This window comes from Mobula hypostoma, chromosome 2, assembly GCF_963921235.1.
Source record: "Mobula hypostoma chromosome 2, sMobHyp1.1, whole genome shotgun sequence".
NCBI classification, from domain to species: domain Eukaryota; kingdom Metazoa; phylum Chordata; class Chondrichthyes; order Myliobatiformes; family Myliobatidae; genus Mobula; species Mobula hypostoma.
Window position 1 is genome coordinate 244,018,984 of NC_086098.1, and position 14,292 is coordinate 244,033,275.

Below are 14,292 nucleotides of genomic sequence, written 5' to 3' on the forward strand. Positions count from 1 at the left end.
CTCATGGCTCTTGAACTCAGAGCTCAACACAGTACTCCAGGTATGGTCCAAGTAGGGTTTTATAGAGCTGAAACATTAGTTTGGGCCTCTTGAAATCATGATAGTCAGAGAGTTCAGTGCAGACGGGTATGTTTTGGTGTCATTGTAGGTGGGTACATGTTGCAGTCAGTGCGATGGACAGTGTAGGTGAGTATGTGTTGGGATTAGTGTTTACAGGTATGTGCTGGGGTTAGTGCAGGTGGCCATTCCAAGATTAGCCTATGGATGGGCATTCCATGGTTGGCATGAATGGGGGCAGTTCTGCTTTGGCCTCTACACTACCACCGACACTAACTGCCTCTGCTTCTACGGGCCAGATGCAGACCATCATGTATGACCTGATCACGGAGCTGAACGACCGCGGTGAGGACCTGGAGAAGCAGATCCTGAGCCTGGAGACCAAGCTAGAGGGACTGACCAGCAGCTTGCATGCCCTGCCCGGCCTGATCGCCGAGTCCCTGCGGCAGCAGCAGCATCAGCAGCTCTTGGGCGCCATCGCCGAGGCGGGTGGTGACCCCGCTGACTCCCAGCGCTCCGACAGCCAGCTGGGCCTCAGCTCGGCCTCCTTCCCCACTGGTTCCAGCAGCTGCTAGGGAGCCGGGGAAGGGGGAGGGAGTTGGAGCTGGACAGATATGACTAGACACCTCCCTCACCCCCACCAACTATGCTTCCTCCCCATGCCTCTCCCTCCTAACCTGCCCACTACAGAGGCTGACAGGTGCCAGTGGGGCTTGGCTTCGCCGCAGACTGCATTCTTGCTACGGGGCACCCCCCCCCAACCCTCCTCATTCTCGCATTCCCCAACCCAACACCCTCAATGCAAGAGAAGGGGCTCCAGAACTGGCTGATTGGGTGGTGGTGGTAGGGGGGGGGGTAAAATAACAGACAGAAGCAGCCAAAGAAGGGACCAGAGGATCTGGAGCTGATTCTGACAAGAATTTACAAGGGGACATGGGGTGGGGGTCTGTTCCGCCCTGTGCCCCAAACGGTATTATTTTTTAATGGAAGAAATATAGTAACCAAAAAATTAACAAATAGCTCAAGCACAATGGGACTGGCAGGCACCCAAGGCAGGGGATAGTACTGGTGGTGGTGGTGATGGGCAGTGTCTCCCTCTTGTCTAGACTAGATGAGAGAGAGAGAAGAGACCCTAGGTTCAGTCTTGCCTGACGCTGGGATGCATTTCCCGTTCTGGAGGGGATCAAGGGACATGTGGTCTTGAGGACATCCTCTGCTGCCCGAGGATGGTGTTTGCCTAGAGTCCTGGGGAGACGAGGCCTGCTCCAGACAACAGGAGGAAGTGCCCATCGTTTCTCCCGAATCAAAGGGGTCCCCGAAGAGTAAGTCGCTGAATGGGATGTGAGGGAAACGCTTAGCTTCTTAATTGTTTCAAACAGACATTATTACGGTGGTGGAACATTAATGTGTCAGGACCCTGTTTTGGCGATGGGATGTGATTTAGGTGGGTGGTGGAGAGGTCATGAGTTGATAGTGGAAGAGAGGCCAGTACCAGGACACAAAGAGGTTGGGGTGATTGTGGTGGGGGTGGGGGCGGGGGCGGGGGAGCGCAGCACTCCTTCTCTTTCTTTATAAAAGCCAAGAAGTGCACAATTCAAATGCTGTGGACTGGGGAAAAAAAAATCTGCATCTTCCCTTCGCAATGCCACGTTTTTTTATTAATCAAAATGAAAACAGATGAGATGAGGGATTAAAGCCGTGGAAGAATGCCAGGAAGCCGGAGGGGACTGAAGACATTTAGCAGTACCTGTACCTGTAATATTGGCGATGGGTTTACACCATACGTTATACCTGTCCAGGTTTGACAAGAAGGAAAATTTGCCTATGGCAATGGGTGTCAGAGTGGGTGCGTTTTAAGTGAGTTGGATCCTCCGACGGCTCGATGGGGAACCTGAAGCTGGGTGGTTCAGAGATTATCCCTCCTCAGCGTCCGGTGAGGAAAGTTTAAAAGCTGCCTCTTGGGATTTTGTTCCAATAGCAGCAACAGAAAATAATGTCAGCTCTGTGGGATAATAGGTGGCAAAGCTGATTCTGCCTATCCATACCACTATCCCTGTCTAATTTCACCACAAGTGAGAAAAGGGCATCATTGATACAGGGAAGGTGAACATGGATAGAGATGTGGAAGCTAACAGCAGTGACAAACCACAAGTTATGGCATGGAGGAAATCAGGTAATGGTCAATAGAGGATTATATAATGATAACTTGTTTAGAATTGCACGGCTTACAAGCTAGAATTACCCTAATATTAACTGCCTGGATAACTGTTTGCAATATCCAAATACCCTATCCTTGGTCAGACTCTTAGAGATTTTTTTATTTTTTTATCTGTATGGCAAACTTAAAAGTATTTTAAAAAGTGGTTCAGCCAAGGGTCGGGATTTGATTCATCCCTTCAAGTAAGATTGATTAAAATCAAATTGGAAGTACAAATCTTTGGTCATCTGGAGATGATTTGATTTGAACTGCTTTCTGTGGATTATTCGATGTGCGTCTGTATAAGTTGCTTCCTGTTTTCTGACTGTTATCTATATAGAGATGGTAGTCAGGGCAAATTCAAGATTCAAATTTCTCCTGCGATCTTTCTGATCTACTTGTTGCAGCATCACAATGGGTTACAAATCTGCACAATGGGAGGTAGTGGAGAAATGTACATTTCGAATGACTACTGAGTCAGCACAAAGGGAGTCATGTGATGTACACTGCAATGGCTACCAGTCTGGGAAGTTTGTGAGTCACACAATGCACACTGCAATGGCTACCAGTCTGGGATGTTGTAAGTCACACAATGTGCACTGCAAATGGCTACCTGTCTGGGATAATGGGAGATCAACTACTGTATAATATAAATATACAGTTATAGGGGGAATAAACTTTTGTACAATGCAAATAGTTCCCAATCTGGAATGACTACACCACCTGGAACAATGTGATCAGTTATACTTCACTACAAATGGTTATCAATTTGAGAATTTTGTGTCAACTGATGTACACAACAAATGGCGACCTGTTTGAGACAGCCGGGCATACAAAAGCGTGGGAAAGTGGATGCACGAATGTGTCTCGGCTGAAAGTTAACTTGTTTCCCACTCCCTCTAACTGACCTGTCCCACTGCTAACCAAGCAGTGCACATATAGACATAGCTGAATTATGTTATAACATTTGCAAACATCTAATCTGTTGCTTGTTTCTCAGTCAATCAATTTCCATTATCATTTGGTTGGTGGCTTTGTTTTGGTTATATGTGCAGTGTCACTGTATCCGGAATCTGACACCATCTAAACAATGGTCTAAACCTGTTCACTGTGCAAAGTGCCTTGGACTTCAAGCTAAGGGGTCATCAAATTTGAAGGATATTTATTAAACGGCTTCAGAACCTACCAACTGAATCTCTGGCTCTTTATTCATTCTTACAAATTTAACCTGTTTTTATTCAAAGAGTGGAGGCAACAGTACAGCATTGGAACAGGCCATTCAGCCTACAATGTCTGCTAGACTAACTAATCCCATCTACCTGTATGTGATCTCTATCTCTCCATTCCCTGCTTGTTCATATGTTAGCCTAAATATTATATCTGCTTCTCTCACTTCCCCAGGCAGCACGTTCCAGACACCCAACACTCTCTGCAAATCTTCTTTACACTTTCCCCAGCTCACCTTAAACATATCCCCTCCAGTATTTGACGTTTGCATCCTGGGTAAAAGACTGTCGACACTATAATTTTAGACAGTTATATCAAGTCTCCCTTGGCCTCTGATGCTTCTCAGTCCTTGGTCAGATCTGCTCTGGAGTTTAATGCATCAAATCCATGCACCACAGCTTGGCCAAAGTGTCCTTGCCGTGGCAATGCGGTTTCACTGGAGCAGCACTGGTGCATACTGGCTCCTGTGCTGTACTGTTCTATGTTCTATGCACTGGTGCTAAAAGAGCTCAAGCATAAAGTCAGTTTACACAGGATTGGCTTGCAGTGCATTGAAGGCATGGTACAGCAACTGCACTGTCCATGTCCGCAAAAAGCTGAGGAGAGTGTCACTACACTGCTCGCTGCCTTGAGAAAGCCAGCAGCATGATCAAAGGCCCCACCCATCCATCCCAATCATCTTCTCTTCCTCTCCCACCCATTGGGTAGTGGATGCAAAACCCTGAAAGGATGTACCACAAGGGTCAAGGACAACTTCTACCACACTGTTTTAAGACTATCGAATTATTCCCTAGTATGATTATGTGGACTCCTGATCTTACAGTCTACCTCGTTATGATCCCGCACCTTATTCTCTCCCTGCACCACATTCTCTGTGTAACTGTTGCAGTTCTGCACTTTGTCATTGCTTTAGCTTGTACTACCTCAATGCACCCGTGTAACGCTTTGATCTACGAATACGGGGATCGATGGTTGCCTACTACTCTATATGAACAGAATGTAGGACAAGTTTTCACTGTACCTCGATAAATGTGACAATAACTAACCAATTCCACAAGATCCATATGACATAGGAGCAGAATTAGGCTATTTGACCCATTGAATCTGTTCTGCCATTCCATCACGGCTGAGTTATTTTGCCTCGTAACTCCATTCCCCTGTCTCGCAGTAACCTTTGATGCCCTGACTAATCAAGAACCTATCAACCTCCTCTTTAATTATTCAATGACTTGGCCTTCCCAGCCATCTGTAGTAATGAATTTAACAAATCTGCCACCCTCTGGCTAAAGAAATTCCTCATCTCTGTTCTATAGAGATGTTCATCTATTCTGAGGCTGTGCCTTCTGGTTCTAGACTCCCCCTATCATTCCAATGATAGGAAAAATTGAACTGGAATAAATAGATAAATATTTATTTTATTTATACATACAACACAGAATAGGCCCTTCAGGTCAGCAATGTCCGATAACCCTGAATTAACCATTACCTAATCAGGGGCCTGCCTTATTCTGATCTCCATAACCAGTCAAAGCATCTTGTGGAGGAGGGTGGTGTGATGGTTATGATAAAGGTTTAGAAGATCTGAGGTGCAGAAAATGTGGATTTCTTAGAAGTTTGTGTAGATTCAGCATCCCACCAAAAACTGTGACAAACATCTATAGATGCACAGTGGAAAATATCCTAACTGTTGCATCATGGCCTGGAATGGAAACACCAACGCCGAGGAATAGAAAATTCTACAGAAAGTGGTGGATATGGCCCTGTCCATCACAAGCAAAGCTCTCTCCACCACTGAGTATATTTACATGGAGCATTGCCATCCATCTACAAAGATCCCCACCATCAAGGCCATGATCTCTTCTTGCTATTACAATCAGGTAAGGGGTACTGAAAGCTTAAACCCCTACCACAATCCGATAGCCATCAGGCTCCTGAACCAGTGTGGATAACTTCATTCACCACTGCTCTGAACTGATTCTATGGCCCAAAGACTGACTTTCAAGAACTCTTTACAACTCACGTTCTTAGCATTTTTTTTAAATTTGCTATTTATCTTCGTCAACCTTTGTATAGTTTATATAAATTCTATTATAATGGATTCCAGTTAATTGGGCCATCGATTCATCGGGCAGCCACTTATTTGGGACAGCTCTTAAAGACACAATGCTGCTCAATTGGGACAGGAGACTGTTGCCGAACAGTTTCTAACTAGCATCTGTCATGTGCGCTTGTGTGGCCATTGGACACGACCTGATTTAACCCTAGCCTAATCACGAGTCAATTTACAATGACCAATTTATCTGCCCAGTGCATCTTTGGACAGTGGGAGGAAACTGGAGAACCCAGAGGAAATCCATGCATTCCACACGGAGGATGTACAGAGACTACTTACAGAGGGTTAGTCAGTTGTGGGCATGCTACGTTGGTGTCAGAAGCATGGTGAACAACCAAACAACAGCAAAATGAGCCTTTTCCTCCCTCCCCTCTACGCACCCACACATAGACAGTCCACCAGCCCCAGGTCAGGCCACCTCTGGGCCTCCAGCCTTCACTGGACTTGCAGACTTCCCCCATGGACTTGCAAACCTAGGGCTTTGGAGTTTAAAGTTCAAAGAAAATTTATTATCAATGTACAGTATATGTTACTATATACTACCCTGAGATTCATTTTCTTACAGGCATTTACAGAAAAATGAAGTACAATAGAATTTTACAACAACTATACATAAGTAGAAAAAGAATTACAACCAACCAAAGCACAAAATAAGACAATTAGAAAAAACATTTTTAAATTAAAAAAATAATCAACCCATGATTGGCAACCTGTGCTTTCTGGAATTCTCTGTGTAATCTTTCTGAAGTGTGGTCTCCACCGAGGTTGCTTAACCCTCTGAGATCCTCCAGCAGTTCCCTTTTTTCTGTAGGTCCCAACATCTGCAGACCCTTGGGTCTCAAAAATCTTTCTGCCTTCGTAACTTTGTACACTCCTTAAGTTAATTTTTTCATGCTAATTTTTATCACGGGTCTTAACAACTGTTTGTGCAGTTCAGAGTCAAAATAACTGTCTTTCACAATGCAAAAGGCGTTGTTAATCACCTACTTCTCTGGTGAGTCGCTATACAGCAGGGGGAGACAGAGTACCTCAATCTGCAAATGTTGATGAATCTGATACAGTATAAGAGCAGAGTACCCATGTAGGAAAGGGAGAGAGGAGAGGAAACAAAACCAGAGTGGGGTGATGGGCAGGTGAGGAAAAGAGAAGGGGTAAGGGGATGTCTAGAATGGGGAATAGAAAAGACCTGAACATTGTTCTGTGAAAGGCTTTTTGTAGTTTCAAGCGGTAATGTGGAAAATACCCAAAACAACAGGGACTTTCATATACACAAGAGATTCTGCAGATACTGGAAATTTTGAGCAACACACACAAAATGCTGGAGGAACTTAGCAAGCCAGGCAACATCGCTGTGGGGAATAAACAGTGATGTTTTAGGCCAAGACTCTTCATCGGGACTGGAAAAGAAGGGGACCGAAGCCACAATAAGTAGGTGATGGGGGGGGGGGAGGGGAAGAAGTACAAGCTGGAGAGCGATAGGTAAAACCAGGTGAGGGGAAACGTGTATTAAAGGGGGAGGGGTGAAGTAAAAAGCTGGGAGGTGATAGTGGGAGAGGTATAGGGCTGAAGGAGGAATTTGATAGGAGAGAACAGCGGACAAATGAAGAAAGGGAAGGAGGAAGGGAACCAGAAGGAGATGGGAGGGTGAGGAGAAGAGAAAGGGTGAGCGGTGAACCAGAATGGGGAATAGAAAAATAGAGAAAGAAGGGGGGAGGGTGGAGAAATTACTGGAAATTGGAGAAATTGATGCCATCAGGTTAGAGGCTACCTGGACAAAATATGAGGTGTTGTCCCTCCAACCTGAGTTTGACTTCATCGTGTCAGTAGAAGGAATATTGTATAAAGTTTTTGCAAACTTTCCCCATAATTTAACCCTGTTTAAGGCCTGGCATGACTAGTATAGGAAATGAAAATCTGAGCTGAGGCCAAGATTAGATCAAATGTAATCTTATTGAGCAGCCTAGGGGACATGATTTAGACATAAAATTGAAAGCACACATGGAGACAAAACTATCTAAATACTGTACAGTTTTCAACCAACATCATCCTTTCTGTAGTATAAAAATCTCTAACATATTTGAGATTGAAACATTAACTATTGATATTGAACATGCAGTAATACAAACCATGTCATTCACCACCAGAATAAAACACAGAGACACACTGGCCTGGAAAGATACTCTACATCCAACCCTAACTGAACCTTTTGAACTTGGGCTGGGGAACCAGCTTCTAGTATAGCCTAATCCTGCTTGTTTTTTTCCTGTCAGTCACATACACTCAGTGGCCGCTTTATTAGGTACCTAATAAAGCATACAGAGTGTACTTTCATGGTCTTCTGCTGCTGTAAGATGCAGCAAGATCCACTGCAAACTTCAATGTGTTGTGCATTCAGAAATGCTCTTCTGCCCATCACAGTTGTGCAGTACTTGAGTTACTGTCACCTTCCTGACAGCTTGAACCAGTCTGACCATTCTCCTCAGACCTCTCTCGTTAACAAAACATTTCTGCGAACACAACTGCCACTCATTGGATTTTTTTGATTTTCCCACCATTTTCTGTAAACTCTTGAGAATGTTGTGTGCACAAATCCCAAGAGATCAGCAAATTCTGAGATACTCAAACCAACAATCATTTCCACAGTCAAAATCACTTAGATCACATTTCTTCCTCATTCTGAAGTTTGGTCTGAACAACAACTGACCATGTCTGCATGCTTTTATACATTGAGTTGTTGCCACATGATTGGCTGATCAGATATTTGCATTAAAGAGCTGGTGAACCTAGTAAAGTAGCCACTGAGTTTATCCTTAGTATGGAGCTTAAACCATTGATAAAATTTGACTGGATGGACACCAGAAACAATTTCCTCTGATTGGGAGGAGAAAGGGGTGTGGGGCGAATGGTGATTTCAGTGGCAAAGGATTACAATATTATTGGAGCTAAGTTATTAAGGAGTGAAATGAGGAACAACACAGAATCAGAATCAGGTTTAATAACACTGGCATACATTGTGAAATTCTTGTTTTTCAGCAGTAGTACAGTGCAATACATAATTTAAAAAACACAATAAATTACAATAATATATACAAGAACATAAGAAATCGGAGCAGGAGGAGGCCACCTGGCCCGTCGAGCCTGCTCTGCCATTCAATAAGATCATGGTAGATCTGGCCATGGACTCATCTCCACCTACCTGCTTTTCCCCCCATAACCCTTAATTCCCCTACTATGCATAAAGCTATCCAACCTCGTCTTAAATATGCTCACTGATGTAGCTTCCACTGCTTCACTGGGTAGAGAATTCCACAGATTCACCACTCTCTGGGAAAAGTAGTTCCTCCTTATCTCTGTCCTAAATCTACTCCCCCGAATCTTGATGCTATGTCTCCTAGTTCTACTCACCTACCAGTGGAAACAACTTTCCTGCCTCTATCTTATCTATCCCTTTCATAATTTTATATGTTTCTATAAGATCTCCTCTCATCCTTCTGAATTTCAGCGAGTACAGACCCAGGCGATTCAATCTCTTCTCATACTCTAGCCCCCTCATCTCTGGAATCAACCCAGTGAACCTCCTCAGCACTGCCTACAAAGCCAAAGTATATGCTTTCTCAGGTAAGGAGACCAGAACTGCACGCAGTACTCCAGGTGCGGCCTCACCAGTACCCTGTACAGTTGCAGCATAACCTCCCTGCTCTTAAATTCAATCTCTCTAGCAATGAAGGACAACATTCCATTTGCCTTCTTGATAATCTTCTGCATCTGCAATACAGTACAATCTTTTGTGATTCATGCACAAGCACTCCCAAGTCCCTCTGCACAGCAGTATGCCACAATTTTTTACCATTTAAATAATAATCCCCTTCCAATGTAGATGACCTCACATTTACCAACATTGTACTCCATCTGCCAGACCTTTGCCCACTCACTTAACCTACCTACATCTCTCTGCAAACTCTCTGTAACTTCTGCACGATTTGCTTTTCCACTCAATTTAGTATCATCAGCAAAATTCGATACACTACACTCGGTCCCCTCTTCCAGATCGTTAATATATCGTGAACAGTTGTGGGCCCAGCACCAACCCCTGCTGCACACCGCTCACCACTGACTGCCAACCAGAGAAACACCCCTGTATCCAAGCTCCCTGCTTTCTATTGGTTAACCAATTCTCTATCCATGCTAATACATTATTCCAAACTCTATGCATTGATATCTCATGAAAAAGTCTTTTATGTGGCACCTTATTGAACTTCTCCTGGAAATCCAAGTAAATAATGTCCATTTGTTCCCCTCTATACCACTGCACTCATTATATCCTCAAAGAACCTTCCCTTGGTTCTTCCTTTGCTGAATCCATGCTAATCTGCCTGATGGATTCATTTCTTTCCAGCAGCCTTGCTATTTCTTCTTTAACGATAGCTTTAAGCAGTTTCCCTATTACGGGTGTTAAATTAACTGCCTATAGTTGCCTGCCTTTTGCCTACATCCTGTTTTTGAACAGTGGTGTGACACTCACAGTCTTCCAATCCGCCAAGATAATAGGTGCAGGACGAGGCCATTCGGCTCTTTGAGCCAGCACCGCCATTCACTGTGATCATGGCTGATCATCCACAATCAGTACCCCGTTCCTGCCTTCTCCCCATATCCCTTGACGCCTCTACCTTTAAGAGCTCTATCTAACTCTTTCTTGAAAGAATCCAGAGAATTGGCCTCCACTGCCTTCTGAGACAGAGCATTCCACAGATCCACAACCCTCTGTGTGAAAAAGTTTCTCCTCAACTCCATTCTAAATGGTCTACCCCTTATTCTTAAACTGCGGCCTCTGGTTCTGGACTCCCCCAACATCGGGAACGTTTCCTGCCTCTCGCGTGTCCAATCCCTTAATAATCTTATATGTTTCAATTAGATCCCCTCTCATCCTTCTGAATTCCAGTGTATACAAGCCCAGTCGCTCCAATCTTTCAACATATGACATTCCCGCCATCCCTGGAATTAACCCAGTGAACCTACGCTGCACTCCCTCCATAGCAAGAATGTCCTTCCTCAAATTTGGAGACCAAAACTGCACACAATTCTCCAGGTGGGGTCTCACCAGGGCTTTGTACAACTGCAGAAGGACCTCTTTGCTCCTATACTCAACTCCCCTTGTTATTAAGGCCAACATGCCATTAGCTTTCTTCACTGCCTGCTGTACCTGTATGCTTACTTTCAGTGACTGATGAACAAGGACACCCAGATCTCGTTGTACTTCCCCTTTTCCTAACTTGACACCATTCAGATAGTAATCTGCCTTCCTGTTCTTGCCACCAAAGTGGATAACCTCACATCTATCCACATTAAATTGCATCTGCCCACTCACCCAACCTGTCCAAGTCACCCTGTATTCTCATAACATCCTCCTCACATTTCACACTGCCACCCAGCTTTGTGTCATCTGCAAATTTGCTAATGTGACTTTTAATCTCTTCATCTAAATCATTAATGTATATTGTAAATAGCTGCGGTCCCAGCACCGAGCTTTGCGGTACCCCACTAGTCACTGCCTGCCATTCTGAAAAGGACCCGTTAATCCCTACTCTTTGTTTCCTGTCTGCCAACCTATTTTCTATCCATGTCAGTACCCTATCTCCAATACCATGTGCTCTAGTTTTGCCTACTAACCTCCTATGTGGGACCTTATCAAAGGCCTTCTGAAAGTCCAATACATCCACTGGCTTTCCCATGTCCATTTTCATAGTTACATCCTCAAAAAATTCCAGAAGATTAATCAAGCATGGTTTCCCCTTCGTAAATCCATGCTGACTCGGACCTATCCTGTTACTGCTATCCAAATATGCCGCTATTTCATCTTTTATAATTGACTCCAGCATCTTCCCTACCACTGATGTCAGACTAACTGATCTATAATTGTGTTTTCTCTCTCCCTCCTTTCTTAAAAAGTGGGATAACATTAACTATCCTCCAATCCGCAGGAACTGATCCTGAATCTATAGAACATTGGAAAATGATTACCAATGCGTCCACGATTTCTAGAGCCACCTCCTTAAGTACCCTGGGATGCAGACCATCAGGCCCTGGGGATTTATCAGCTTTCAGTCCCATCAGTTTACCCAACACCATTTTCTGCCTAATGCGAATTTCCTTCAGTTCCTCCGTTACCCTAGGCCCTCTGGCCAATATTACACCTGGGAGATTGTTTGTGTCTTCCCTAGCTCGTCCTGACTTGACCTGCTCAGAGTCCAGAGAATTTTGGCAAATAATCACCAAATCCTCTACTATAACTTCTGCCATTTCTTTCATACCCTGGGATGCATTCTATCAGGACCAGGGGACTTATCTACCTTCAGGCCCACAAGTTTGCTCAGCACTAACTCTTTAGTGATAGCTATTGTATCGAGGGTCTCACCTCCCAATGCATCCATAACATCTCTCTTTGGCATGTTAGAAGTGTCCTCCATCATGAAGACAAACACAAAATAGTCATTCATATCTTACTGTATATCTTATTGTTATTTCTTATATATATTGCACTGTGTATATGGTCCTTTGCTTTTTTAATTCAATTTTTGTTTAAGGTGTTTATTTTTGTCTTCGGCATTAGTGCATCAGTAGAAAAGAGCAAATTTAGATTTCCAAAATCTAAGTGGAACAAGTGCTACACGTGCCCTTACACTTCCTCCCTTACCACCATTCAGGGCCCCAGATAGTCCTTCCAGGTGAGGCGACACTTCACCTGTGAGTCAGCTGGGGTGATACACTGCATCCGATGCTCCCGATATGGCCTTCTATATATTGGCGAGACCCAACACAAACTGGGAGATCGTTTCACTGAACACCTACGTTCTGTCTACCAGAGAAAGCAGGATCTCCCAGTGGCCACACATTTAATTCCACATCCCATTCACATTCTGACATGTCTATCCATGGCCTCCTCTACTGTAAAGATGAAGCCCCACTCAGGGTGGAGGAATAACACCTTATATTCCGTCTGGGTAGCCTCCAACCTGATGGCATGAACATTGACTTCTCTAACTTCCGCTGATGCCCCACCTCCCCCTCGTACCCCATCCGTTATTTATATATATATATATATATATATATATACACATACACACATTCTTTCTCTCTCTCTCCTTTTTCTCCCTCTGTCCCTCTGACTATACCCCTTGCCCAACCTCTGGGTTTTTTCCCCCTCTCCCTTTTCTTTCTCCCTGGGCCTCCTGTCCCATGATCCTCTCATATCCCTCTAGCCAATCACCTGTCCAGCTCTTGGCTCCATCCCTCCCCCTCCTGTCTTCTCCTATCATTTAGGATCTCCCCCTCCCCCTCCCACTTTCTACTAGCTCTTACTAGCTCTTCCTTCAGTTAGTCCTGACGAAGGGTCTCGGCCCGAAACGTCGACTGTACCTCTTCCTAGAGATGCTGCCTGGCCTGCTGCGTTCACCAGCAACTTTGATGTGCGTGGCTTAGATTTCCAACATTCATTTTCCAAAAACTTACATGTTAGAGAATTTTTTGTATTTTGTTAAAGAAGCTAACATATTAAGTACAAGATCACTTTTCAAATAAAACTTGATTACTTTGTAGGCATACAGCTCAGTGCACGATTAAACAAAGATAACAAGTGCTAATGATCACTGACGTAATGAGTTGAATGAACTAAACTGGTTAACTGAAACAGAAATGGGTGTAGAAGGAATCAAACTGGGTGAAGGACAACCAGACTAAAAGTTGTGGCAGATGTAACAGCTGAACCTTCAAATCATTAATTCTTACACCCCGGCAAAAGCAAGCATAGCAACAAGACACAAGATGGTCATCCTGCATCAGGAAAGTTTCCCCAAGCAAAAATTTTGCAGCAGACAGGTGTTTCAAGGTGTGCTGTCCAAGCTCTTCTGAAGAAACACAAAGAAACAGGCAAGTCTGAAGACCGGAATCACAGTGGTTGGTCACAGAAACAGAGTGCAGCAGATGAGAAATACATCAAACTGACATCCCTTCTAAATTGGAAGATAAGCTCTGAACTCACAGAAACCACTGGAACTCAAGTATACCCCCCTACAGTCCAGAGAAGTCTTGCCAGAAGTCGTCTTCATGGAGGAGTTGCCGCCAAAAAGCCATTCCTCTGGTGGAAACGAAGCTAATGGACTCATCTATACACAAAAACACATAGACTGGGTTGCTGAACAATGACCGCAAGTACTCTAGACTGACCAGTCAAAATTTGAAATTTTGGGCTTAAACGGGAGGCAGTTTGTTAATAGCAGAATTGGAGATTGCAACATGGTTGAGTATCTGCAGCCAACGGTGAAGCATGGCAGAGGTTCCCTGCAGGCTTGGGGTTGTATTTCTGCAAACAGTTGGTAATCTGGTCAGAATTAAAGGAATTCTCAATGTTGAGAAGTAAACATCAGGTGGGAGGAGAGAGAGCAGCGCACCGCATGCGTGCGCAGCCCTCCGGTGAATATGATATCATATCTGTTAAATAGGAGCCGTGGACAATTCTGATTTGATGGAGAATGAACGTGAAAGCACAGAGGAACATCTGGAGAAATTTCTGAAACGCTCGTTCGCTGCTGTCGTTACTGCGTGGTTGGGAATCTTTCGGAGGGTAGGCCTCAAAATCCCCGGCTTTGCCTGCTGTTGGCAACCGAGGTTGAGGTCGAATCGTTCGGACAGAGATGGTGCTCAG

At 44.3% G+C, this 14,292-nt stretch overlaps 1 protein-coding gene across 4 annotated transcripts in view; it reads left to right on the top strand.

Moving 5' to 3' along the window:
* Positions 1 to 3,433, top strand: part of LOC134343040 (small conductance calcium-activated potassium channel protein 3-like) — a 149,862-nt gene extending 146,429 nt beyond the window's left edge. For 3 of the 4 annotated variants that reach the window (XM_063041869.1, XM_063041870.1, XM_063041867.1), the window contains exon 8: positions 357 to 3,433. In XM_063041869.1, the coding sequence (XP_062897939.1) occupies positions 357 to 632 (276 nt within the window). In that variant the 3' untranslated portion in view covers positions 633 to 3,433. The remainder of the gene's footprint in view (positions 1 to 356) is intronic. The other variant, XM_063041868.1, reaches the window with a different exon arrangement.
* Positions 3,434 to 14,292: the final 10,859 nt, after the last annotated feature.